The sequence below is a fragment of the Haplochromis burtoni genome, unplaced genomic scaffold (assembly GCF_018398535.1).
Source record: "Haplochromis burtoni strain Fernald_Lab_line unplaced genomic scaffold, NCSU_Asbu1 Contig_4, whole genome shotgun sequence".
Classification (NCBI taxonomy): domain Eukaryota; kingdom Metazoa; phylum Chordata; class Actinopteri; order Cichliformes; family Cichlidae; genus Haplochromis; species Haplochromis burtoni.
This window is the reverse complement of record NW_024582365.1, coordinates 1,420,479-1,448,022: the sequence shown is the minus strand read 5'-3', so window position 1 is coordinate 1,448,022 and position 27,544 is coordinate 1,420,479. Positions and strand designations below refer to the sequence as shown.

General features: G+C 39.0%; 2 protein-coding genes across 6 annotated transcripts; both read right to left on the bottom strand.

Annotated features, from left to right (window-relative positions):
* Positions 1 to 123: 123 nt before the first annotated feature.
* ocrl (OCRL inositol polyphosphate-5-phosphatase) lies at positions 124 to 25,196 on the bottom strand. 4 transcript variants are annotated; one of them, XM_005913164.3, is made up of 24 exons: positions 17,027 to 17,533; positions 16,434 to 16,513; positions 13,345 to 13,436; positions 12,951 to 12,989; positions 12,508 to 12,621; positions 10,655 to 10,822; positions 10,321 to 10,564; positions 10,032 to 10,205; positions 9,018 to 9,119; positions 8,801 to 8,915; positions 8,509 to 8,625; positions 8,035 to 8,216; positions 7,708 to 7,819; positions 6,804 to 6,913; positions 6,294 to 6,429; positions 6,061 to 6,171; positions 5,817 to 5,982; positions 5,276 to 5,511; positions 4,545 to 4,568; positions 2,503 to 2,622; positions 1,567 to 1,651; positions 1,244 to 1,371; positions 1,028 to 1,139; positions 124 to 607 (listed from the first exon to the last, which is right to left on the bottom strand). In XM_005913164.3, exons 1-24 carry the CDS (start codon positions 17,066 to 17,068, stop codon positions 483 to 485), a joined length of 2,934 nt encoding a protein of 977 aa, XP_005913226.1. In that variant the 5' UTR covers positions 17,069 to 17,533; the 3' UTR covers positions 124 to 482. The 4 variants fall into 4 exon arrangements, with proteins under 4 accessions (XP_005913226.1, XP_005913227.1, XP_042076665.1 ...); XM_005913165.3 differs by lacking the exon at positions 4,545 to 4,568; XM_042220731.1 differs by lacking the exon at positions 16,434 to 16,513 and having other exon boundaries at positions 17,075 to 17,114.
* Positions 19,985 to 27,544, bottom strand: si:ch73-335m24.2 (protein eva-1 homolog C). 2 transcript variants are annotated; one of them, XM_005913492.3, is made up of 8 exons: positions 26,957 to 27,544; positions 24,770 to 24,975; positions 24,523 to 24,646; positions 23,086 to 23,238; positions 22,696 to 22,839; positions 22,509 to 22,580; positions 22,342 to 22,422; positions 19,985 to 21,203 (listed from the first exon to the last, which is right to left on the bottom strand). In XM_005913492.3, exons 1-8 carry the CDS (start codon positions 27,051 to 27,053, stop codon positions 20,818 to 20,820), a joined length of 1,263 nt encoding a protein of 420 aa, XP_005913554.1. In that variant the 5' UTR covers positions 27,054 to 27,544; the 3' UTR covers positions 19,985 to 20,817. The 2 variants fall into 2 exon arrangements, with proteins under 2 accessions (XP_005913554.1, XP_014189477.1); XM_014333991.2 differs by lacking the exon at positions 22,342 to 22,422 and having other exon boundaries at positions 26,957 to 27,537.

Genomic DNA, 27,544 nt, shown 5'->3' with positions numbered 1-27,544 from the left:
AATATATATATTACTATATATAATATTAATTAATATATATATATATATATATATATATATATATATATATATATATATATATTAAATATATATATATATATATATATATATATATAGTGTGTTTTCACATTTATAACACTCACGGCTTAGGGGTTATTTTGGCAAGAGCACCTACATGAAGAAGTGTCAACTCTAGTCAGGAGGCACAGGTCCTTTAGGTCATCACAAAGTGCATCAGTTCAAACCTCTCCCAAATGCTTCCAAATCCTGCAACTTGTCCTATTGTGCATGGATTGAAGATATGACAGTTCTAATAAGAGTCTTCAGTACCTTACATATTAACACGACAGTTTGCAAAAGGTAGGGTGCAGAAGAACTGCACTGGTCTCCAGTAGATGTCAAAATACCAGGTCCTTTACAACCGAAGAGCCAGGCTGGGAATCAGCTCCAGGCCAAACTGACACCATAATTAACCCTCAATGTTACTCCTCATCTCCGGCCATTAGGAAACCCAGAACAAAATCGATGGCTTTCTGGCGCTCGTGTGACGTCTGCCTGCCCACAAAATTGGGAGGTGGTCGAATGAGGAGGCTGGCAAAGAGGGTAGCTAAGGTAAAAGAACAGGGGAAAAAAATGTCAGTGATTGAGATTGACCGCAAATAACAGGTCAACATTTAACATACAAAATGCAAATTTATTAGTTACTCACATTATGCCTTTTAGGTCACAAATGTTTAATCTAATGTATGGTTACTATTGTATAAACTCAATCCAATACTGGCATTTTATTATATGAAGGCCTGGAAGCTCCGTCTCTGATTTGGTTACAGCGTAACTGTATTGTGGTGCACAATGTAATAGTTTATATATTTAACAATTTTAAAATTCACTGATTTGTGCTCTTAATTTGAAAAGATTCAATTTACTTAAATTAAAATTGTCCTACTGCTAATTAAAAACTAAGTGGTTGTGATGGAAGAATCTGCTTAAATAAACTCTGTATTATGATATATGGAGATGACCTTACCAAGGAGACTGGCTGTTAGATTGTTGTTCTGTGAGTGTTTGAGAAGTTCTTTCAGAAAGGCCATCAAGTAGCGAAACACATTGCGGTGAGCCCGGGGCAACTGGGAGATCAACTGTCAAAAATCAAGGTCAGCACAGAGATTAACCACATCATAAAACGAACTGCGCTCATCTGTACATGAACACGATGCCTCACTCTTTATAAATCAGACTGTACCTGTTTGCAGAGGCGGGTGTCGTTAGAGCAGTCTAGGCACCGTTGGTAGAGTTCATAGCACACCACTGGCTCTGGCAAAGCCTCCAAGAAGATCAGCAGTGCCTCAGCCACAGAGTGGTTACAACCAGCTACACCAACAGTTAAGAAAATTCTTGTAGTTCCATATTTTCACATCGTCTCTGAGCTCTGCTCCTGCCTGAACGTCTTACTATCAGCTGTAAACCAGCTGACATGGATTTTAACACTTATTGCCATCAACGGATCACAAAAAAAACCCCTGTTATGTAATCTGCACTGCTTTTAGAACTGGCTTTATAGGATACGGATGGAGTCAGGGATGCTGGTGTCCAGACAGTCGATGATGCTCTGCAGCTCCTCCTGTAGGCCTGGTGTCTGAAATAAGTCCTCCTGAAAGACAACCAGGAACAAATGAAACAGACTGAAGGTTTCTGGCACTCCACCCACTTCCAAGGTGCATGGAGCTGAGAATAAAGTTTGAAGAAGCCAAAACACGTTGGTTAGGCCCTTTGTGTCTAACTCCTATAACTAAAAGCCCTATTTATTGACTTCTTTTCCAGTCTTTTCCCTTCAGAGAAAAACAGACAACCTATATATGTTTGCCATTACTCAAAAGACCATCTATTGCACTCGTTAATTATTCTACAGGCCAAAATAAAGAACTCAGAAACTCGAGTTATCTGAAAATGCACAAAACTAAGCAGGAGCAAGTTTTTCCTCAAACGGATGATATTTTAAGATAATGGTTTCACGGGTCACTGTTTTACAAAACACTGCACAAACGTATGAAACATTATCAGTAATTTCAGGTTATTTTAAGATAACAGTACCATTAGGTTTTTGCTCATCATTTGTATTTGTTGATGTTCCCTCTCTAAAATGCTGTTTTTCAGTGTGTCAGTGGCCTTTTCAAGCACACAGACATTCTCCAAAAGAGACCTATCATGCTAAGCTACTCTAGCAGAGTGCAACAATAATACTAGTAATAATAATCATAATAGTAATAACAACAATAATAACAACAACATCATCCACCTATAAATAAACACAGTATGTCCCCTTTAATAATATTATTTATCAAGTATGTCAATGAGGGGTTTTTAGCACAGTAATGTTAGCTTCAGTTGGCAATAAAGAAATGCATCAGACAGTAAGCACTGCAAGAATTTATGTAAATCTAAACTCTTTCCTAGAGGTGAAAAAATGTTGGCATATCCAGAAACGAGCTGAAGCTCTCTCACCTGATCGCAGGACTTTGTGTAGAGGTGGTTGACCAGAATCCACACCTCCTTGGGGATCTTCAGAGGTTTGTCCTCAGTACCGGCTCCATCCACCATCAGGAAGTTCATCTTGGACTTTTCCTGTTTGGACAAAAATCAAAATGTCTTATTCTGACAAACAGTAGCGGAGTAATATTGTTATACAGTGTTTATACCGATTTGCTCAGGTGTAACACATAATAATGGCTTCACATGAAAAATCACATCCATTAGTGTAGCAGTGAGGTCAGTATCATCTCTGGAGACTTGTATGAAAGCCATTTTACTCAGAGCTGGATATCACATCCTTTTTGTCACTGAAAATGGATCCCCGAGACTCACGAGAGACACCTAAAAATAACCCCAGCTACTGAGCCTGCACATGAGGGCAGAGGAAACTGGAGAGCAGCTGGAAAGATGCTAACATACAGAACTAATGTAATATGCTGTAAGAAGTACATTTACATTGTAATTAATCTTACAGCGATCAAGGCCAAAAAGCTTTTACATAAAACGCATTAGATTGCGCCAGTGTCAAGAAAATGGAGCATGCTTATATTCTAAGTGGTTCTCTGTTTCCCATTTTCACTCATCAAGTCATAAAAAGGAAGAGGAGGTCTGCAGTTAGACTTCATATGAATGTCTCAGCTTCAACACTCCCTCTCATTAGCTTCAGTCATGTGCATAAAGGAGCTGTGCAGCAAGGCAAGCCTGCTGTGAAATGAGATTTAGTGTGCCTGACTTTCACCAGGCTGATGTTTCCTCTCTGTTCTCAATGGCCCATGAAAGATTTAATAGGCGACTAACCCCCCCACACACACACACAATCACACTCGGAGTATAACCAAACTAAAGCTTTGTCCGGTCTCTGATTGCCTGTGGATTACCAAATGCTGCCTGTGTCAGCGCTGGGAGATGTGAGACGAGCACCCACTGATTCACTTTCTGATTAGCTTCTAAGGGTGTGTACTGATTAATAATGGTAGCTGAACAAAAATAAAGGATACTTATACTTGACTAATCGTTTAAAATAATCCTTATTTACACTATACTGAGCACTGACGCAGTCCCTCGGCTTCCCCTGACAGAACCAAAAGCTGAGTGCTTCAAACCTGCATTCATTTTAATGACCACCAGGGGGCGACTCATGAGGTTGCAAAACGACTTCTAGTTGTATAGCTGTAGCTTCCTCGCTCTGTGACACCAGCACACACTTTTCTGACGACTTTATGGGCTGAGTCACTAGTTTGATGTCATAAAAACATGTAGAGTCAGAATGGAGGATTATTCTGATTATGTTTATTGGCTAATGAATTGTCAACCACAGGTTGCTAAACGGCACTCGGTGTCTACGGTTTCCCAGTTTAAGTTTTCAGTTTCAAAACAGAGATTTCAATGATAAAAACACTCTGTGGCTTCATAATCAAACTTCACATCGTTTCGAGACATCGTTTCAAACAAGCTATTTAAGCTTCATTCATTTTCAGTCAGTTTTCTTCTGATTTGCTACCCATTACAAACAGATTCGTGCAGCAGGTGGCTGCTGTCTTGGTAAATTATTGAAAATAAATCCTCTTTCTCTCTGACATCATAAAGATCCACTAGCAGAAAAAACTGTCTGAATCTTTATAGCCGTCTCAAACCTGGGATTTTGGCTCTCAGTGATTACATGCAAAGTCTGAAATGTCGACACAATTCAGGAGCTGGACACAGATCATATTTTTTTCATTAAAAATCACTTCTTTTCATGATCAAAGATTAATTTTATGTCCACTGGCAAAAAATGGTTCACCTCTGTGAAATCTGCTGTGTTATAAAGCTGGAAAAAGTTCATCCTCATACATAACACACATTAATAATGGGACTGACCTTTATAGTATAGGAACCAGTTTCTATATATAACATGAACAAAAAGGGAGATTAATAATGCCCCATAAAGCTGATAAAAGAGGTGGTCTTGTATCTCAACTTAAAGTGACCTTGTTGTGCCTGATAAGTGATCAGTATCCGTGTTAATATTTTACCTTCTCCATGTAGCTGTCCTCTCCCTGAGCAAGAAGTCAGCCCACAGCCACAGTGAAGAGTTGGAAATGAATGATCAAGGCAAGAAGAGGCGATGAAGAGAAACAAAGGAGGAAAGAAAGCAGAGAGAAGCACCAGGGATAAACAGAAAAAGTGTCAGAAAAGTGACAGATTCTGGATTGTTTTGTTTGTTTTCGCACAAATCATTTGATCAAATCAGTAGTGCAGCAGGAAATTGAAAAAGCTTAAAGTAGAGCTAAAGAAGTACTCAGTGATAGTAGTTCTACATCCCAAACCCAGATCAGATTAGATCAAAATAGCATAATAGAAGCAGACAGAGGAAATCATGTAAAGTTAGAGGAGTCTATTTATATGAAAGAAACTAAAGTGGGTCTAAGCTGAGCCAGTCTTTCCTTTTCTTTAGGAGCTCCCTTCCTATGTTTTTGCCACTTCCTTGTTCCCTTGGCCCCTCATAGCCAGAAATATAGTTTGAGATATTTTACAGTCTCCAAATATAGGCTCTCTCTGTGACTGAGTTTACCCTACGAGACAGAAGAACCCCTGATGCCTCCTAGCCCAGGGTTCAGGTTGTTAAAAAAAACTACTCTATCTGCTGTGTGCAATCAGTTTGAACAAATCTCAGGAAAATATGTCTCTGTTCACTAATCCTATCTGTTTACACTGTACTAAAAGCATCCGTCTCTTCAAGATTGCCAGACTGGCTTCCTCTTACCAGGTCAATGAGTTTGGTAATGGGGATTTCTCTGATGGGCTTCTTCATGCGGCACAGAGTCTCCAGCGAGGTGCCAAAGCAGCTGGGCAGGTAATTGCCTGAGATTGTAATAAAGTAGTCTTTGCCACGGTCCAGATGAAGCACCAGGATGTCCTCTATTTTGTCTTCTCCAGAGTTGAGCAGTGTGACAGAGTCTTTACTGACATACACCTCCAGATAGATCTCCAGGGTCTCATCTGTTCAAGACAATAAGGGAGGATTAGTGCAAACTCTCCTGCAGGGAAAACGTGTTTTTAACTGTGCCTCAATGATCTACTTTTGACTTATACGGGGCATAGAGGAGTGGTAAACTCATTTTTAACAAAATTAACATTAAGTGCATTTAACAGCTAGTGATCATTAAAAAAAAGGATACAACGGGATGCATTCAGTACCAGTTGTTAAACTACTTCACAGATCTTGGTTACAGGTCTAAAATTTGAACCAACAAGATTAAGGAGTTTAACAAAGTAAGAGTGTTACTGGGATCTATGGGACTCACTTGGATCCAGCATCCCATCGCTGGGCTCAGCTCGCAGCCAAGGCTTGCAATACTGCGAGTCATTAAGTTTGGGGATGAAGGCGAAGTGACAGGGTACCTGCCCATCATTTTTTATTAGGAAGCGCTCCTTCTGAAGCTGCCTGAACTTGACATTCTCAAATGTAAACTGCAGAGCAAAGGAAGAGAAGCAAGATTATATTAAGAATAAACTTAAGAGAGACCCATAATGTAACAGTACTCTTACCTCTCTCCTGCTTAGAGAAACAGATGGAAGGCAGTCATTTTCCATCCTGTCCATTGCTCGAACAATCTCCTCAAACACCTTCTTGTGGCGCTGCTCATCTACCACCTTCACCTGTTACACAAACGCATGAATGCAAATATTAATGTAACTTTTATTCATGCAATAGCATTTGTTTTGTGTAAAAAACATGAAACGCAAGACTGCCAGCTTTATGCGACTGCAGAGATCCTCACCCCTATACTAAAGAGGGAGCTGACGGGCTTGTGATCGCTAGTTTGCATTCTCATGTGACTCCGGTATGCTAGCTGCTGGACACTGCTGCCCCTCCACAGGATTCTGTCACACCAAGCTGGGACTCTGCACTTCCCACTGCAGGAAACAGGCACAGTTTCAGAAGCCAAGTCAGAAATCTCACAAATACAGTAATGCTGACACTGTATGTTAGTGTAACAAAAAGGCCGGGGAAAAACAGTGTAGTCAGGATTCAAGATAAGATATTTTATTCAAGAAAAACAGAACACCACAACTGAAGCAAAGAACTAAATTTATACAAATATGTGAAGTGACCGGTCTATCTGAAAACCCTTTCAACCCTCACACTGTAGTTTAACATGGCTTATATGTATGATGACCTTTGGTTACTTTTTTCTATGAATAGCAAATTTGGACAAAAACAAACAAAAAAAACAAAACAAGAAAAAGCTTCTGTGTTTGCTATATTCAACAGAGGGACGTGGCTTTACCTGGAGTCCCATCGATCAGTTTTAGGGTCAAACTTGTATGTGGGAATGAAGGTAATTTCCCCTTCCATGAAGTCTGTGAAGGCCTTCTTTGTCTGCCTCTGAACGTTCAGCTGCAAATTAGAAACAGGAAAATATTGTTTATTCAAAAAGTCAAAACAGAGCTCATCTGCTTGGAAATAAATAGGCGAAAGAAACTGAAAGATTACACAACCTGACAGTAAGTAATACCATCGTTTGACAATCAGCTTCCCTTATTTCTTTTCCCAGTTTATATTTATCAAGAAATACTTTGTGTTTTAATTTTTCCGAACTTAACAGTCAGGATGACATCTGACAAACTGCAAACATAAGCACAGTCTACTTACCCTGATAAGCACGGTTTTATTTACATACTAAGAACTGAACAACTGCAGATAAGAATCTGACAAGGATAAAATTAAAAAACACCCATAGGTCACTTTATCATCTGCACCTATCAGGTTGGACCCCGTCACCTGCACCAACAACCATGCCACGGTACAAGTCACTTAAAATAAAAACAAAAACCCTTTCTTCCCTACTCTGATTCTCAGTTTCAAAATCAAGTCCAAATCTTTATCTATGTATATCTCTATCCATCCATCTATATTTAGTTAGATATTTGCATTGATGAGCGAATGAGCATCTAATAGTGGCCAGTGAGTGGACATTTTTAACTTCTTTCATGCTTGTTCCGAAAAATTTAAAATTACAAGCGAGGGTAAGAAGCAGTGAGGGAGGCGTTTTCCTGTTCCTAACAGTAAAAAAAAAATAATAATAAAAAAGAGGAACTGTCCCTGTTTTTAAATGTTAAAAGGCAGCCAAAACAGAAGTGAGATTTATGTCACTTTCACAGGAAACCTTGAGCAAGGTAACAGTTTCTTACCTGATCATACTCCTGAAGCTTCTTTAGATCACCCTGAACAATGAATTGTTTGACGTCAGCAGCATCGGTAATAAATAGACGATAGTTTAGGTCCCCGAGCCAGATTACAACACTAAAACACACCAAAGAAGCAGAAAGCGCTGTAAGTAGCATCTTGGTAATGAATATGATGATTCAGAAATCAGAGATTTGTAGTTTCATTACAAAACTGGTTATGTAATGAAACTGTAACAGACTAAATTAAAGGAGTGGTAAACAAAACCTAAGGCTCACAGTAAAGTCATCCACTGCACATTATTTCTGGATGCGAATGACTGAGGCACTCACTCGTGCTTGACGATGCTGAGAGGAGGGTAGTCCAGTAAGTGGAAGGTCATGCGTGCACATATGTCTTTATAGTCCTGATTGCGGCGCTCAAAGTCTTCCACATGTGCTGCTAGATGGGAATTGACGATGCAGAAGCTAGTGTTGTGGAAAACAAACCTCACTGCTACGCCTCCTTTGTTCCCCTGAAAGATAAATAAAACAAGAATGACTTATTGACACTCAGGTAAATAAACCCAGGATATCAATGCAAACTGCAGATAACATGTTTAGTATTTAATTAATCCAAAACAGTGATCTAACAACTTCACGTTCATTAAAAACATTACCCAAGAAGCTAAAGGTGCAAGATAGCAGGGATATCTCACAGTCAGACAGTTTACATGCTCATCATGATCTTTGATACTTCAATAAAAAAAAGTCATGGCTCATTTATGGTTTTCAGCCACGTTGTATTTTGTCTTAGTGTGAACATACCATTTTTCCCATGATTCCTGTCCCCACGTGCTCAGCAGCCACATCTTTTATGTGATTCTTGTACGTCTTTTTAACATAAACTACAAGCATCATCCCAACGAGTCGTATGATCCGAACCTGAAGAAATAAAAAATGAAAATTCATATTTTTACCCACCTACTCATCAATATGGCAGGATGCATGTGCAAAGGTGAGGAGTTCAACTTATTCCACAGTGTTTTCCCATCATTGTGTTTTCCTGTTGTGCTTCACTTTTTAGTCAACTCATCTTTTAGAAAGTCTCTCTGCTCACCCTCTTGTACTTGGCTTTTGAGTGCAGGCTTCTCTCCACAGCATCGACCCACAGCTGCTCTTTGGATGAGTCCATGTAGAAGAAAGCCTCAGTGCTCAGGTCCAATTCTTGAAAACTAGAAGCATAACCCAAATCATCACACTTACAACATGAGAATAACATCATGATATGATTTTTTTTTTGCAACAAATGTACTGTATGATGATTTCTTACTGACCCAAGAGCATATATATCTGGAGGTTCAGGGTCACAGCCGAGCCACGGTTCGAGGCTGCTGTCTGGAGACTGGCCGTTCACATTCCACGTACCTGTGAAAAACCTAAAAAACATGCAGTTTATATATTTAATGCCAACAAAAGTAGTATTCTTCAGTTTTTGGCTTCTGTTCACTTTCAGTTAAGTTCCCAGAGTGGATTTGCTCTTGCAATCAATGCTAGTTTCTAACGTTGAGAGCCTGACGGCTCTTTTTGCTTCTCATCCGTAAACTCTGCATACTCTTTCACATGATTCAGTTTATTTTGAAAAGTCTCAACAGGATCTTGAGCTTTATTGTGAAAGGTTTACATGGAAAAGAAACAAGCGGACAGCGGAGCCACGCGACGGTTTTACCGTCGTTGTTGCTAACGACAACGCGTAAAAACAGCCGCTTGTCCGTCAGTAGTGTGGTTATATTACATCTAAGAGAAAGAGAGAACTTTAGGAAGTTAAAATAGCCATCAAAACGATGAAAAAAATATTGCTGTAAACAGTTTAATTTACGACAACACAAAACAAACAATAGCGTAATAGGAAACAATAGAAGTTTTTATATTGTTATCCGATATATATCGTTATATCGAACAGCCCAACTTCTACCAGATGTGCAGCAGCATGTTTCAGAGGCAACTTTCCACTCAGTGTTATGAAAATGGTGAAGAATCTTTTTGGTTCGTTTTATTTTATGATTTTTTTTCTTGTTTTTTTTATAGAAGCTCAGATGCATAGAGCAGAAGTCCAGCAGACTAAAAATGGTATAAAGAATCGGATCAATCTTTGGTTCAGACCTCGTGCAGATTAAACATGTGATTTGAAGGCACATAAAAAGCAAAGGAAAATAAAAAAAACCCATCAGAGACAAGCATCTAGTGTATTTTTTTCTCATTTCTAAACTAAACTATAATGTCTAAATCATATTTTCACACGAGTTTTTTCTTCTTATCTAAACAAAAGGAAATTAATGAATTCCACTTACTTGAAGGGCCGGATATCCACATACTCGTTCTCCTTCTTGCCCAGGCGGTGTTTGATTAGGTATTCTCTCTGACCTGCCTGGGTGGAGAACATGGCCTGTCTCATGCTGTTAGTGGTGGGGCTCTCACACCAAGATGGTGGCCTGTCTGCACGGTCAAACCCTGACCTAAAACTACTGAAAAAGCAGGGAAAATACTTTCAAACCAGCAGTATTATGGACATTTTGCTTGCTAATCAAAATAGTTTTAATGCACAGTAAATCTACTTAGCTGTGACAGAGGTTAACTTACTCTGACTTGCTGCTAGTGACTGAGGAGCTGTCTTTGGCCTGTAAGGAGGCAGCTCTGTCTTTAGGGACTGGAGCAGGCCGCGGCGGATTGGATGGAATAGAAGAAGCTTTGCGAGGAGGTAGTGGAGGGAGAGGTGGAGGCTCCCTAGAGGCAACTATGCGATTCTGGTGATTTTTCTTTTCTTCCACTTGGAAAGTGTGGTTGTTCTCAAAGCCAAAGTCTGGAACAAGTGACTGAACTGGATCTTCAGACAGAGAAAGTGAAAAACAAAAGTAAACTTAAAAAGAATTAAGACTTTTTTTGTATCAACTATTATGAGTGCTTTTATTCTTACTTGTGTTATTCAGAGTTGATGGAGTGTTGTTATTAAGACTGGGGGGCACTGCACTAGTGGGTTTGGGTGGGTTAGCTGTCTTAGCAATCCTTTGGGGAGGGACAGGTACTGGAGTTCTCTGTGGTGTTGGTGTAATGGGCTCCATCGCTGTTGGTTTGGCAGGTTTGACTAAGAAAGTCAATTAGCAGCGTTAGATAGCAGCACAAAAGAGCAAAATCGAGCTTCTTAATACATGTGCCCATTGAGATGAAAAGGATCAGAACCAAAATTTAGTCAGCATTATTTCTACAAGATAACTTAAAATAAAAATAACCTGCGTAATATAATCAAGCGTAAAACGAAAAGAGATGTGGTCTTGGAAACAGGGGCAGAAAGACCACATTAAGACGAACAGCAATCACAAGAGAAACGTTATCACATGAACATGCGCCTTATGACGAGAGCGATAAGGAAAGGGTTTCTGGTACTTCTTTTACTGAAGGATATGATGAGCATTAACCAGCAAATGACGGTAAACTGGATGAACAGGTTCTGAGAAATAACAGCTCCTCAGAGTGCCACCACCATCCTGCTTCAAAATATTTGTCACAGCAAGATGTTGGTCATTGAGCTCGTAACCAAAACGCTGATTCAAAAGCCAGGGAGGATGTTTAGTTAGGGTGTGTACGGGTGAAACTCTTGGCCAGCTGGACTACATTTTCCAGCACATTAATTCTTGTGTCTCTACTGCATTTTTGAAAAACAGGCAAAAGAAAAAGCAAAAGACTTTTAAAGCCACGGTTTAAACACAAAAGCAATTAGGAAAAATCCATGTAAATTAGACCGTTTTTTAATTTACTTTGTATATAAATTAAGGAAATAGTAGATCTTCTTTTACATTTATGTCACGCTATAATACAAACCACTCAAGGCATGCAAGGCCATTTCCTTGTCTTGTATTTTTGGATGCAAGTGCACACGCTGGGTTTTTCTAAGAATGCGTTCTACAAAAACCTGTCAGCTAAAGATGCATGACATCTATAATCTGTGTGGAACAGATATAATCACGAACCTCAGAAACAAGCAAGGGGGAAAAAACAAATACAAAGCTTTGTTTTACAGGCAGCTGACTGGTTACTTATACGTAAAAAGACTTCACAGCTTCAAATTTAATACACTTTGACTATTTATGATTTTAAATAAAACAAACACACACATCCTGCAGTGCTTTACACGTCTCCACCCTGGACTTACGTGTACAGATTAGGTCATGTAACTGAATACAATTATCCCAGTGTTCTTAGCCAAAAGGCTGCCAGGAGTTCAACAACGGCATGTGAATTACTTCTATACATCCAGCTTCCTAGAAGCTCTTCTCTCCAGTTAAGATATCCAAATAAAATGAAGATAAACTACGGACGGGTGTGGATAAGATTACTTTATTACTTCTTTCAGCACTCACAGTGAGGTGCAGATCAAAGCAAAAGCAACGCATGAACACCATTCAATATAATCTCCTCATGCTCCCAACATAACAGAGGCTTATAACATTTAAGACCTTTATGCATTATAAGTATATCTGAACACATCTGGCCACAGCTTATAAGGCTAAAACGTAACTCTAAGAGTGAAATCACAATAAACAAACAAAGTTTTTTGTCCTTTATTGCTGCATTCAAAGAAGTGGGCTTGCACCCATGGAGGTGGATCTGATTTCAAAAACTGAGGCCAAGTAGTCTTTCCACCAGTATGTCAGCAGCAAGAAATCACAGGAAATGAGCAAGAGGTGTAATCCACCCTTTGTAAATAAATGTTAGATGAGTCATTAAATAATTAACTATCCCACTGCTTTAGATGAAACAGTCGCGTCTTACCTACTGGTTGAGCACTCTTCACCTGGGTGAGGAAAGTCTGAGTCCGATCATCATCCTGCAGTTCCAACAGCAGCTCTGGGGCTTTTTCTCCTTTGATTCGTACTTTAACGGAAGCTTGAGCAGGAAACAGAAAGCACACATCCTTAGACTTTGCAAACTGTCCGGCAAACAAAACAAATTGATTTAGAAGTGAACCAATTCAGCGTTCTTTCAGAAAACCCTGACAACTTATGACCTGAGTGTACTACTAAATAAAGACATTAAGCTGCAGGCATGCTCTAACAATGCAGTAAAACTAGACAGGTGTTGTGTTATAATCAATGTCATGATTCACCTCTGAAAGCCTGGCTTCCAACACCTTTTTATAAGATCGTTTACACATTATATTGACTCAAATCTCATATCAGAAGAGAAAAAGAAAAAGAAAAAAACAAACTACTCACGATCTACTGACAAATCAATAAGAAGAGCTTCTTCGGCTTCTGAAAGGAAAAAAAGGAGAGCTTAAATAGTGCCATTCAAATAGTCTGCAGGGGGAAACTTAGTAGTGCTGTTACAAGTATTTCTACAGGTTTTTAATGTTGACCACTGCTCACCATACTGTGACACTGTGTGGGAAATTTTTACACCTTCTCATTAGGTGCAATGGAAAAGCTCCTTTCACTTTTACTTTTGGTGCTGTGATATTGACTAAACATTAACTTCACATAGAATAGAGGTCAAAGAAAGTGAGGTGTGACGGAGAGAGCTCACAGGAAAATACACAAACGTATCCTGACTGATTATACTCAGGATATAAAACAAGAGAAAATGGAGAATAATAAAAGGGTCACATACCTCGTACAATTTCAAACTTAGCATTGATGGGTATCGATAGCTGAGCCACTGGACGAGACACAACAGCATCAGGGTTGGCTAAAACACCCAGTCTGGATCAAAACAGTACAAACTCCCACTTAAAATCAGCTCTGTGGTGCTTAATAACACATAAGCTTAGAAGTAAATCCAACTAAAACACAAGAAACATACAGACAACCTGCAGCAATATAACCCTCTTATAACGGCCATTCTTTTGCAATTAGCAGCAAGTTTCATGCAACATTCAGTATGGAAATAAGTCAACATCTGAGATTCAATGCTGGTAGATTAGTGATAGACTATAACTATCAAGTGATTAAAACAAGCACATGCACACATGCAAAACGTATGTTTATCTGCAGTTAAAGATTAACAAACAAACAGTGTGTGTCATTCAAGTCCACTGGAGCCGCACAAGCTTTGCGTCAATAAACATTCAGCTTAATCAGCTTCAAGTCCGTGATGTGCTTTGATGTAGGCAGGCTCATTTTTTCCTTTCTAACAATTGCTGACTAACAATCGGGGTCAACACTGCGCTCAGGAAACTGCCCACGCTTCCCCTCCACTTCACCGTAAGTCAAATTGCATATAGTGAGAGGAAAATGATTCAGCCATGCGAGAAAAAAAGCGTGTCAGAGCTAAGAAGACAGAGGTCCTCACCTAATAGTTTGCTCAATAAAATCTAAAACAAAATTAAGCATGGCTTTCTTTAATGCCACGAAAATGCCTAAAAATTAATATTGATTAATATCTTTATCAGCAAATATTTTAAGCATTTATTATTAGATGTGGCTGGAAATCTGATATATGCAAACTTTATGTCCTGGAGACCATTTAAATTCAAGTTTCTTGAGCCAATCATTTTAACAACCCGAATAAGTGGTGTCGGGGGGGGACTTTGATGAAAGATTTAAAGATTAAAGCTGACACAGGAGCTGGTTATCTCGCTATTTCTCCCTGTAAGGACTACTTGTTAGTTTAGTGTGTTTTTTAATAGAGTTAGTTGAGCATGTAGCTTGTGTGCTCATGTGAGTGTCATTACAGCCTAGGAAGCAAAGGAATTCTAGATAATCTGCAGTGAGCTGCCTGCTGGTGCAAAAAGAAAAAAAAAAAAAAAAGCTTAACAACCCAAGCCACAGTGACAATTTAAAATAACCCCACACTGTCACAACATAACCTGAACAAATGCTAGAGGTGTAAAAAGTACACAAACTAAGTGTTACACACAAGTTGTTGAGTAAACTCTAACTAGGAAGTGGTGTGGTATGTGTGGAGCAAGTTTACATCAGCTGAATGGACTTGAACCCTCAACCATATCACCGCAGCCCCGCGGGCAGCATCGTCCTTATAAGTGTCCTTCTGAGCTCAGAGGAAGAGCTCCATGAAGACTCACTCAAACTGCAGCATTCACTCTTTTAGCTGTGCTGCATGACATCTGACACTAAAAATTTCTGACTATGTTATGTTGCATTTGTTTTGTTTTTTACATTTAGCCTAGGAAACTATAAAATCTACAAAGAACAAAATCCAGGAAATCTGGATAGATATTTTACAGTGAAAACATAGAAACAGAAACATACTGAGGCACTCTCTCAGGTCAAATCAAATCAGGGACCATGAGAAAGCCTGAGACAGGAATTCCCCTACTTTTAAGTAAGTCTTATCTTATCATTTTACCTGAAGGTAGACAGTGATTATTTATGATTACATGTACCACATAAAATCTATCAATTATTCCTGGATTATTTTTCTTTGTACTTCTTCCTGCCCCACTGAAGAGCACTTCTCAGATCATTCCTCATAGCCATGCATCATTTTCCTTTTCTTATTGCAAGATCTATTGGTTAGATAACGCCCAACCCTAAAAAGATAATCCAACTACACTCAACAGGCCCTTTGCTAGGAACACCTTGCAAATATTTGGCTAGACCCAGTTTTGCCTTCAAAATTAATTCTTTATATACAGACACAACAAGATGCTGGAAAAATTTTGCTCCATATTGGCATGACAGTATCACACAGCTACTGCAGATATGTCAGCTTCACATCCATGATGCAACCCTCCTGTTCCAACAAATACCAAAGGTGCTCTATTGGATTGAGAGCTGGTGACTTTGGAGGCCATTTGAGTACCAGTAAACTCACGGCCATGTTAAATAAACCAGTTTGAGATGATTTGAGTTTTGTGACATGGTCTGCTATCCTGCCTGAAACACCCATAAGAAGATGGATACACTATATTCATAAAGGGTGGCCATGGTCAGCAACAATATGCAGGAAGGCTGTGGTGTGTAAATGATGTTCAGCTCTCTGTGTTTAGAGATCCTCTTCTGCATACTTTAGTTGTAATGAGTGGATATCTGACTTAATGCAGCCTTCCTGTGAGCTAAAAGCAGTCTGGCCATTCCCTTCAGACTTATGACAAGGCACTTTTGCCCACAGAACTACAGCACACTGGATATTTTCTCTTTTTCAGGCCAAACTTTGTAAACACTAAAGATGACTGTGCTGGAAAATCCCAGTAGATTAGCAGTTGCTAAAATACTCAGACCAGCCCATCAGGCACCAACAACCACACTACAATAAAAGTCACATAAATAGCCTCTCTTTCGTGTTCTGATACTCAGTTTGAACTTCAGCAGGGTTTCTTGACCATATTTACATGCCTAAATGCACTGAGTTACTGCCATATTATTAGTACCTAACCAAGTGGCCAGTTAAACTATATAATTATCCATCATCCTGCCAAGTACTCAGTGTGACGCCATCACGGCACACACCTTTCTGACCTAACAGAGTGTATTTTGAACCATGCCGATATCACAGCAATTGTGGGTCAGAGATAGGAGGAAACATAAAAGACAAACCCAGAGTTGGGCAGACACCTCAGATATGCTACAAACCACAGCTTTACCAGCTCTCACAAACCTAGGGTGCTGCAGTAAATGCCTAAGAGTGTTCAAATTGTTTTGACAACTCATTACCACTACTTATGGTTCTCAATAAGTTTATCTACTGCTTGACAAAAATCACATTGTTTTTCAGTCATTTGGCTCATTGATACTTACATAAACTCTCCACCGCGTTCAATTAGTGACAGGAGTCTGGGCTCCTTCTGGCCAGACCTCAGCTCCAGGCATTTTACAGTGTGAGCAGCACAATCAAGGAATTATTGTGACTGAGAATGAGAAACTAGTGACTGTCACGCCAGGCTTTGTAAACTGAGATTACACTACAGATACTGCGAAGGGTTAGAACAAGCCATGCCAGTTAAAAGGTGGGCAACTTAAGGTTATAAATGAAAACAGCAGGAGGTGGGACAAAGCACCGCAGATGCTGGGTTTGCTGGTGCCAGTGCAGGTAATATTTTTAGCTTAAGGATGTAAAGGTGTAAGGATGGCCAACGTTATTCTGTACAAGTGATTTTAATTAGCGTTAATTGCATGACACTGGGCATATATCTGTGCGGTTAGCAATGAACTGGATTAAAAGCGAGCTGTAGCTACTTTATAACATGATTATTTAAGTGCACGGTTACTGAATATCTCCATATTACTGAATTACTAACGTTGCCTAATGGGCTTCACTAAAAGCTAACGTTAGCCAACAAGCTAAAGCCAAAAAAAACAAAACAAAAAATACCATAACTCAGAAAGGATATTGCCAAGCATTCCTCGCTGCATATCCCCAAAGAGGAATCCATTCTTACCGAGAGGAAATAAATATCAGTTTATCATTTGGGTTTATATCACTTCGGTGCGGACGTCGGGGCAGGGAAAGTTAAACCTCCACCCGGCGCTGCGGCCTCCTTCCGGGAAGCTTGGCTGCTAATGCTAAACGCCAGCTGATGGTGTTGTTGTTGTTGTTGCTGTTGCTGCTGCTGTTCCCGGATAGTATTAAAAATATCACAGTTAGAAACTTTAAAAAGAAAGAAGAAAACCCCGGCTCTTCTCGTGTCCCCGTCAATGGCAGAGAGCAGGTTGCACAGGCTACATAGCTTTAGCTGGCAGTTTTATGATTTAGCCGCATATGCTACAGCACAGAGTTTGATATGTGGTGGGCTCCCTCCTCCTGCCGCTCCTCACCCTGTTTAAGGACTCATCATCCTGGTTTTTTTGCGGCAGTTGGTTTCGAGTATGAGCTTAATAACGCCATCTTCTGCCTCGGAGTGCAATGCTAAGTGAGTAAGCCTCCCAGCCCTGACACATAATGAAAACCCTGCGACATCGTGTGGTAAAACAATATTATCTGCATATAATTAACTTTCCAGCTTCACACATCCTCTTTGGGGGATTAAAGATGTCCGGGAGGTGTTTTGTCCCACATTAATAGGGATGAGGTGTAACTAATACAATCGCTTTTACATTTTTTAATATTACCGCCACCAAGGAGGTTATGTGTTTTTTGGCAGTGTTTTTACGCGTTTCCTTCTCCTTTTAAACGATAGTTTAAAAATTTTTTTGAATTAATTCTAATAAAATTTGTAGGAGTGTGTTGTGTGGTCATCTAAACAATCCATTCAAATTTGGCCTGCATCCTTCGCTGATGATTTACTTGTCAAAACCGAGAAACCATATTTAAAAACGGCCATATAAAGATTTAGAATATGTCAAATTTGACTTCCGAGCTCTAATTAAATAGACTGATTTTCACGTCAAAGTAATATTGCAATAGAACTATTTAAAACTATGTTTCTTAATGCCATTGGTTTAATTTACAACATATAGAAATATAGGGATTCTAAATATTAGACCTCATTTCCAGTTCAAATAAGATAAAACTTATACTGTCTTTTATCTTTAAAACTTTACATAAAATTCTGTGTTTGTACTGGCAAAATTTAGGAAAGGATACAAGTAAATGGTGATTCTAAATATCACAGTACAGTTTACATTCAAACATCAGTCACATTTGACCTCTGATCAGTTTTACATTTCACAACAACTGAAGGTGTGCTATATCTTTAAATAAAGTATTTTTAAAGAGAAAGAAAATGAGCTGCCTAGTTAGTTAGAATATACTATAGTATGTATTATATAATAAGCTCAAGTCAAATCAATACGATCAGCCATTACCTACTCTTACAGTACAAACTTTGTAACGTATGTGTTAAATGAACAACAACAAAACCCCCAAAATGAATATACACAAAATACAATACTATTCCTTTAAAAAAACACTTCCCAGAGAGTGCCCTGCTTTGGTGGAGGTTTGTGCTCCTGGAGTGCTTCTTGTCAAATAAAGAATTACCTACATGCTAAAACTGAGGGGTGTCCTAGTTTTGGAGAAAATTGACCACCTTCACTTCATTATTAACCTATAATGACATTATTATTACAGAGGCATAATGCCAGTGAGTCAACGATGCAAAAAATAAATATAATAAAAGTACAACAAGGTACCACATATTTGGATAAAGCTAGTAGTCTTCAGAACAAGCTATGTGCAGAAATGGGGTGGGGGTGGGTTTCATCCGCTTTGACTTGTGACCCCTTCAAATTAAGCAGTCTGTCATGTGATAGAGCAGTTTCACCAACAGTCTTTTCATTCATCCCAGACTGTGATTTTAAGGATTATAATGACTTCAGCTGAACTGTACTCACAGTTTAAACACTGATTCTTTCCCTGTGGGCTCAAATTGTGGTCAAAAATATTTTTTGATCAGTTTTGTACTTACAAAACTGCAGTAAGTACTGCAATTCTGTTCTCTGATTGGATAGTTAAATTTGTGACTGATATGACATTGATCAGCTGAAAGGAAGAAAAATCGGGTCAAAATTCGTACTCGTAAGTTAAAACTTGAGTTTCACACGTATTTTTTTTCCTTTGTATCTGTAACCAGATCTTAACAAAAAGAATTTGTAACTTGTGTAAATATTTTTACACACCCAAATCTTTTCTACGCACACACAAATTCTTTTTACACACACACAAATTCTTATCTACAGATGCACATATATACACATTCTGATTTAAAAGTACAAAATATTTATGACCACAATTTGATCCCATACTTTCCTCAGCTGATGTATTTCTGAGAGCAATTGTGCAAAGACTTTGAGTATGTTTTTCCATTTCCTGGATCCAGACTTTTAAACCCCTCTACCCACTAATCAATATCTGATATCAGGCTATTTTTTCATCATAAAACCTTTTTAAAGTTCTCCAGGCTACTTGTGCAATTCATGTACAATTGCATTCATGACTTCATAAATTGTGACCACCAACACCATTGAGACATTTCTGATGATGCCTCAAAAAACATCCCTCTAAAGATGGTCAGGTACAAGAGCTGGAAGAAAAATAAGTGAAAAGAAAAACTTTGAAAGACCTTCAGAAAGCCTGGAGAACAATTGCTTAGACCAAAAAAATTATAAGCAAAATATAAAGAAATAAAGGGTGGGTCAGGACTTTGCACAACTTTTGTGTTGTAGTTCTATCAGTTAATCAGATATAATTACTTTTATCAATCCAAAAAGGCACAAAAATTTAACAAAGAATCAAAATATAGTTGTTAGTAGATATTTGGAAATTATTCAATTTATATATTTATTTTTGAGGATTTGGTTTTGCACTGTTCTACATTTAACTCTCCATCCTTCAGCAATAATATGAAATGTTTCCCCCACAAAAGAGCAGCTTTATTTTTGTACGTTTTAATGAAACATTAAAAATGGCATTAACTCACCCAATGATTTATTAGTCACACAGTGCACTGAAAATACTGGTTTTCCATATTGTAACCGCAAAAATGCATTGAAGTTATTAAAGTTAAATCAGTGGCACGTCCACTGTTATTCCATAAAACACAGCAGTATTTGAAATTAATTGAAACAACAAACACGTGATGTTATGATTGTAATCAACCACCATTAGGTTTTCATGTATTTTAGTAGTGTCATCATGCATTGAGACAGATTAGGAGGTTCAGTTACATTTAGAGAGAAGCTATCATCCTTTCCCTCATTTTCTGTCACATATACCTCATTACTGTTCAGGTTAAACTGGTTTTAAATAATGAGGTTATTGTATGTACAAAAGGTTCCCTTCAGGCTGTTCTAAACACTCAAATTCAGACTTTATTTTCTACTCTTGGCTTTGCCTAATGTCAAAGATTGGGGACTTCCCTAATTCATCTCTGGCACTTAGGAACCAACCACCTAATGCTTAAGCTTTGAGTTTGTGAGGGGCACCCAATCAGAAGAAAGTTGGCTTGGAGGAAGAGGAGTTCATATGGCTTGTTTCAGACTGTGAATGAACTAAGGACCCAGCTCAAGATAAATAAGGATTATCTTGAACTTTGAGTCATGCAAAGCTCCTCTAGAAGAGTAGAGGAGTGAAAGTTTGGACCTGGAAATGAGCATAATAGGTCCAATTTACAGTAAAAGCACTATCTCAGTATGATTTCAGTTAGCAACTATCGTTCTAATGCAGTATACTGATGCTTTACTCTCAATTGTTGTAGGTTTTAATCTTGTGAATAGCGTAAGGGCTGGAGTCTCTGTGTGGCCAAATGTCTCCGTTGGGCAGATCCCTAGTGTGTTCCTCCTCCCACTCAACCATCTCTACTGTTAAAGTGGGTGGACTGAGGACGTCAGTTGTCCGGTAGGATTGTGTGAGGCGGCGGAAAGAAGATGTGTCAGAGACATCCTCTTCAAAGAGGTCCTCCATGAGCTCCTTGCGTCGTCTGCGAGATGCTTTCAGCTCATCATTCAGGTCAGAAACCAGATCTTTAACGTCTTTCACAAGTGTGGAGCGAACACCAAACAGGCAGAGCAGGAACACGAGACCAGCACAGATGCCGGAGACAAAGTAGAGAGCAACTCGCTCTGGGAGACCTGGAAGAGAGATGTGTGAGGAAATTAAAAATTTGCCAACATAAGCCACAAGTGTCCACTCAGCTCATCTTTCTCAAATTGCTTTAGAAAACACTATTAATACAAGGTGTGACCTTTCAAAGAAACCAGTAAATTCATTTCATGTGAGTAATGTATCAAAATCAATTTGCAAGTGCTCCTATTTCAGTTCAAATATCCAAATAATTTTATCGATATTTTTTTTCTATTTAAATTAATAATGTTAGAAACTGATTTAGCTGAAAAATCTTCCTGGGCAGTGCAGTATTGTAAAAACAAAGACACAGCATTGGCTCTGGATTAGGATCATCCCTGCAAAAACCATATATGACTATTTATCTTAGTCAGAGTACATAATGGCTAATATTTGTATTTTCCACCAGCAGGTTAATGTATGATCCAAGGGAACAAACATAACTGTTTTTTTTAATATGTCCAAATATAACATGTCATAATAAACTGAAAGGAAAGAAATAGACTGAAATTAGGAAAAGTTATTTTTAAAGATAATAAGCTAATAATTATATGAAAATGGAAATAATACAGAAATATGTACGCAAATTTTAGATTACTACTTATCAGCACAGACAAGTGGCTGGCACACTGATAAGCAGAGGCTGGCTGGAGCCTTCCTGTGTGGAATTTGCATGTCCTTGCTGTGCCTGTGTGGATTCTCTCCAGCAGTACAAACACATGCATATCAGGTTAACTGGTGAGTGTAAATTGGCTGTGGACGTGAGGTAAATGAATTGCATAAAGTGAGCAGAATAAAGAGTAAATGTGGATTGTGGTTTAAAGTGGCCAGTAAAGAGTACATAAGTGCTATATGAATGTCAGTCCAGTATCATACCTCTCTATCTGTAACGGCTGAGATATATGTCAGCCCCTGCAACACTAGGCTAGATAAGCAACTGAGAAAATAGACAGGTGGCATATAAAGGCTTCCAGTTACTCTAAATCAAATTAAAAACAATACATTTCAGTTTATTCAACACCTCTTCTAATTTTTCCATTTCGTTTTGGAGCTCAGTATCTCGACTGTGTCCACCAACGTGCTTGAACACCGACATTTCTATATATGTGGCTGTAGCCTGACATCCACAGGCATCAGTACACATACCCAGTATTTTGTCAAAGATCTCCAGAGAGTTGGTTAAGAACACATTTTGAGGCCTGTAGGTGGGGCCAGTGTACCATCCACCTGCAGGCGAGAGGGTTCTGGGCTCAATAGCCAGTCAAAGTCTGCTGCATGCAATGAAACCTGTGAACGTTCGTTTTCACACTCACCGTGTGTGTAATCTGAGATCATGAAAGGATCTGTTGGACCTTGACCCACATCTTCTAGGAGATATCTGGGGACTAAAGAGGAAATGAAACACTGTCACAATACGCAGCTGTATGCAAATACAGAAAATATACTATGCATCTACATCCAAGCCAAAAAAAAAAGAGTAGGTGTAGATTTGCCACTTACCACAAGTGAAGGACACCCGCAGGTGTTTCCTGGTGCCGGGGAAGCACGGGTCCCCAAAGGTTCGAGTATCGGCTATTAGTGAACAGTTTGCTCTGCTGTGACACCTGCGTGACACTTTCCTCAGGGCCGCCGGAGACAAACACTCTGAAATAATTTAATATAAATGAAACCAATGATTGTAATGAAGAAGACAACAGTAACATTTTATTGTTAAAGAAAAGCTGTTTCTCTAAAACCTGAGCACCTAGAAATTAATGAATATGAATAAATATTCCTATTTATATGAATGATTAAATACAGTACAGTAGTAATTCTCCATCATGTCTATACAGGACTTTAGCTCCACTTTTTTGCCACTAGATGGCACTTGAGCCCCCTGCTGTTGCAGACCCATGTCAGCCTTTGATCCAGGTTCCTGAGGACAGTGAGGACTGCCGTGCAGCAGGTGTCCAAATGAGGCAGAGTAGATTGCGATGACAGTCTCATTTTTACACATCAGCCTCAAACGCTCATTTTCGCACACCAGTCGTGTGCGGTGGTGCTCTGAAAAACAGATGAAATGGCACATTTTGAAGAACATCTAAAAGTCGACAAGAACTTTCTGTAGCTGTTTTAAGAAAATCTGATGGCTGAAAGCATTCATTGTTATTATTTCAAAAGTTTACAACCTTGTTTGACAGCCGTTTAGAGAGATATGTAAATGACTCAAGCTACCCTGCATTTCTTTATATTTAGCTATATTTAGTTTTTTTTTTCCAAAGTAGTCTTGAGCAACAGTTCTCCAGGTTCTCTGAAGGTCTTTGGACATTAGCTGCTTTTTCACTCATTTTCTAAGCATTCCTTATACCCACTCTTTTTGAGACGATGGCTTTTGTTTGTTTGTTTTTGTCTTTTAAGCTACTTAACACTAATCTATGAGCTATGGACATCAGATGAACAGTATCTGAAAGTCATTTCTTAAGAATTAGGGAAAAATCCAGGAAAGACGTGACCCTGGCCTGACCCAGTAATAAGGAAGGGAAACACGTTAAAAAGGCTGTTACCATATGTTAGACATTTATTATTTATTTATTATTCCTCCTGTTCAAGCTGATTATTGCAAATCCAGTCATAACCTATTATAGAAGAGGTGATTTAATGCGACAATATATGTCAAAGTGCATATGAAGTTGATGTGAGTCTATAAGAGTCACTAGTGGACTGATTGTGTGGCTTTGTTTAAAAGCTACAATCACAATTTTAGAAGACTCCCACTTAATTTTATGTAACTCAGACTTTACATGCACTTCAGTTTGGAATGCAAAAGTTTCAATGTACAGTTTTGTGTTTTATGTGTGACTGCCCGTTTTTTTTAAAACACCCCCAAAAAATGTAAGTTCCTTTTTATGTTTTGCTTAACAGGCCTGAAACCAGAGGCTGACTGAGGAAGAATATTACAGAAACTCTAAATGATACCAAGTTCAGTTCCTCTATTCTAAGTTACCGTTATATTTATTACGTTTTAGATGTCTGTGAGCATACAAAAGACATAAATAAGATATTTTAAACTAATAATAATTTAAAGACGATTACTTAATTATAGAAAAAATGAAAGGAAAAAGATTTTATTTACCAGCTTTATATGCTAATAGATTTTTTTAATTAAGAACTTTACTGTGCAGCTCTTTTTTTCAAGCCAAGGCTCCTCTTATTGATAGTTTTCTGCACGCCTTTTATTATGCACAAATTATGTGATGGAGTCTTTCTTTGTCAGTTAGCTAACATAAATTTAAAAGTCATGTGTTCGCTAGTGGTGAAGTGACTGGACTGTCCAGCTCAGTAGTGCACCTGGTCTGCACTTGTAGGAGACTAGGAGGTACTTGGTGGTGAGGGGACAGGGATCCTGGCCAAACACCGGACTTAAGACGGGAATGTGGCACGACCGCCGATCCTGACACTCTGACAGCACTTTCTACAAGCACAGGAAAATCCATGTGGACCACTGTTATCTTCAACAGGAGTCGCCCATAAGAGCATTTGATTAATGCAGATTATGCAGTGAGTTCACAGTTTATGTCAATGTTGCTATGTGTACCTCGATAGCAACTGAGGAAGTGCACTCTGTGTCCTCCTCCGCAGTTGTGTTTGTGCTTGCAGGAGGACATAAATGCTGACTGGGAACACGGCGTCCATAGAAGGCTGATAGGATGGCCACAGACGTCCTGGAGGGACACTTGATGATGAGAATTTCTCCTTCACAAGCATGAGCTGTGTGGTTTTTCAGAATGCTGTGAAGATACACTGAAAGATAAAAAGAGCTGATGATGTCTATTTTATCATTTCAAACACATCTTACACCTCATTTATAGTCACGTGCATAAGTCTCGAGCCCCCTTTATTTCTTTATATTTTACTAGAAAAATGGGAATTAAGTATATAAAGCAAAAGCAGAGATTACACAAATATAACAAGCCTGAAAGTCAATATTTAGTGCCACAACCTTTCTTCATTCAACACAGTCTGAACTCTCTTAGGCAGACTTTCTTGTAATATCTCTAAATCGTCTTCAGGAACAGTTTTCCAGGCTTCTTGAAGGAAAATTTGATTCATCATTCCACTTTCAGTTCCTGTATAGCGTCATATACGCCAGCCTTTTCTTCCTGTTTCCCTTTCTTAAGAATTACTTCTTGTCTGCTGCCTTTCCATTATGACCATTTCTGATGAGGCATCAGTGAACAGTAGATGGATCAGCTAAAGGGCCACACGCATCTCTCAGCTCCTGCGTCAAATCTTTGCTGAATTATTCTCTGATTCTTCAGGAAATGTCTTTCAGACACATTTTGTCTGCTGCTGATAGTTTTTAAGACACTTCTTCTTTTGTCCTCTGCTTTTCCAGTTTCTCTTTTTTAAGGGCGCGCTCCACACTGTCTATCAACGTAAAATCCCATTTTAATCCCGTCAAACCGTATAATCATTTAGATTCAATTAAAAAAATGGGAATAATTCATGTGCTTTCGTGACATGCGGCTCAAAGTACCTCAAGATACAATTTGAAATAGTTTTCTTGCTAAGTTCTCTGTTATGTGTAGACACAACACTGGTTCATCCCTTGAGCTGGGTGAAATTTTTAAGCTTGAATAATTCATAAGTCAATGTTAAGTAGCTTAACAAGCGAAAAACATTTCTCAGAAAGCCTGGATGAAAGAGAAAGAAATAAAGGGTCTTCTTTCTGTTGTTAACCAACTAATAAAGACTGGATGACTCAGTTACCTTTACTCAGGCACAATTTGCGACCCTTTCATTGTCAACAAGTCAACAGTTTGACTTATTTTGAGCTTTTTTTTTAGCCCCTACTACAGCTCAGTCCCCTGTCGACAGGGTGGTGTCCGACTCACTGGGTGTAGCTCGCCAAGACAATTTTTGGACTATGACCACACATATAAACATCATCAGCAACAGCGCATAGACACTGAAGTGAAATCTCCCCTCCCATGTGTGTTTCCTGTACTGTATTGTGCTAGTGTGTACGTGCAGTATATCTCGCCTTGTGAAGATTTATAATGCAAATTTTTATTATGTATTAAGACTTAAGTTATGTTTAGGGCCAAGTTTAAGGCTAGTTTATTTATTAGTTACGGTTACATCTCTAGGACATGAATATAAGTCAGTGTTCTGTGACATGATGGAAACCGTGTGTGTGTGTGTGTGTGTGTGTGTGTGTGTGTGTGTGTGTGTGTGTGTGTGTGCTCCACAGAGGACGACAGCAGAGACAACAGCACAGACAACAGCAGAGACAACAGTACAGACAGCAGCACACACACACACACACACACACAACACACACACACACACACACACACACACACAAACAAACAAAAGATCTCTGCTGTGATCAGATACAGAGATGCACATGCAAACAGAACAGTGTCTGAGACAAAAGCTACCTTTGGCTGTGTCTGAACATACAGTACCAATGTTTCCATAATGTCAGTAGTGACACAGTCCAAATAGGAAAACAGCTCAGATGATAAACACAGGTCAGCTGTAGTTTATTTATTGCTATGGGAGTATCTGGTTGTATTGAGTGGATATCCAAGTTCAGGATCTGTTCTGCAGCCTCTTCACCCTGATTCTGGTCTCTCCGCGAGATTATGACAAGCTGCTTATGAAGCAGGATGTGGAAATCTGTTAGGAAATGTCATTGTGAAGCTTCTTTACGCAGCTGAAAAGCAACGCATCAGCATTTTGAGTCTGCTATTGATTTCAAAACCAAGAGACTTACGAGAGAAATCAGGAGCCGAACGTGCTGTGTGCATCTTCAGAGCCAGGAGGAGAGGCAGGAGACAAAAAGAGCGGCAGAAACTCCAAGACGCTGTCATTGTGAATATCCTGCAACAGACCCTGCAACAGGGTTTGTGTGGTAATAGGCTGTTTGTGCGATTGACTGCCTGTGAGAGAGCAGTCAGTAGGTCAATGATGCCATTGTGTTTACAAGAAACAGCTGGCCCTGCTGAGCAATAAACTAGAATTACTGCCAAGCATTTATGTGGTTCTATCGCTAATCAGTCAAGTTTACATCCATGTCTAACCAGACTTGACCTTTGACCTGCTGCATATGAAATTTCATCACTTTATCCTGTTATCCTACCACATATTTGTGCAAAACATTTTGTCATCATTTACGCATGAATTCTTGAGTTAGGGCCAAAAATATGTATTTGTGTGGTCCTGCTGACCTTTGACTTTGTTTGACTTTGACTTAGTTCATCCCTGAGATCAAGTGGCTGTTTGTGCCAGATTTTGCTTTCCTGAGATATTAAGTTCATGTGAATGGGACTGACAGACAAGGTATAAAAGGTTACACATGACC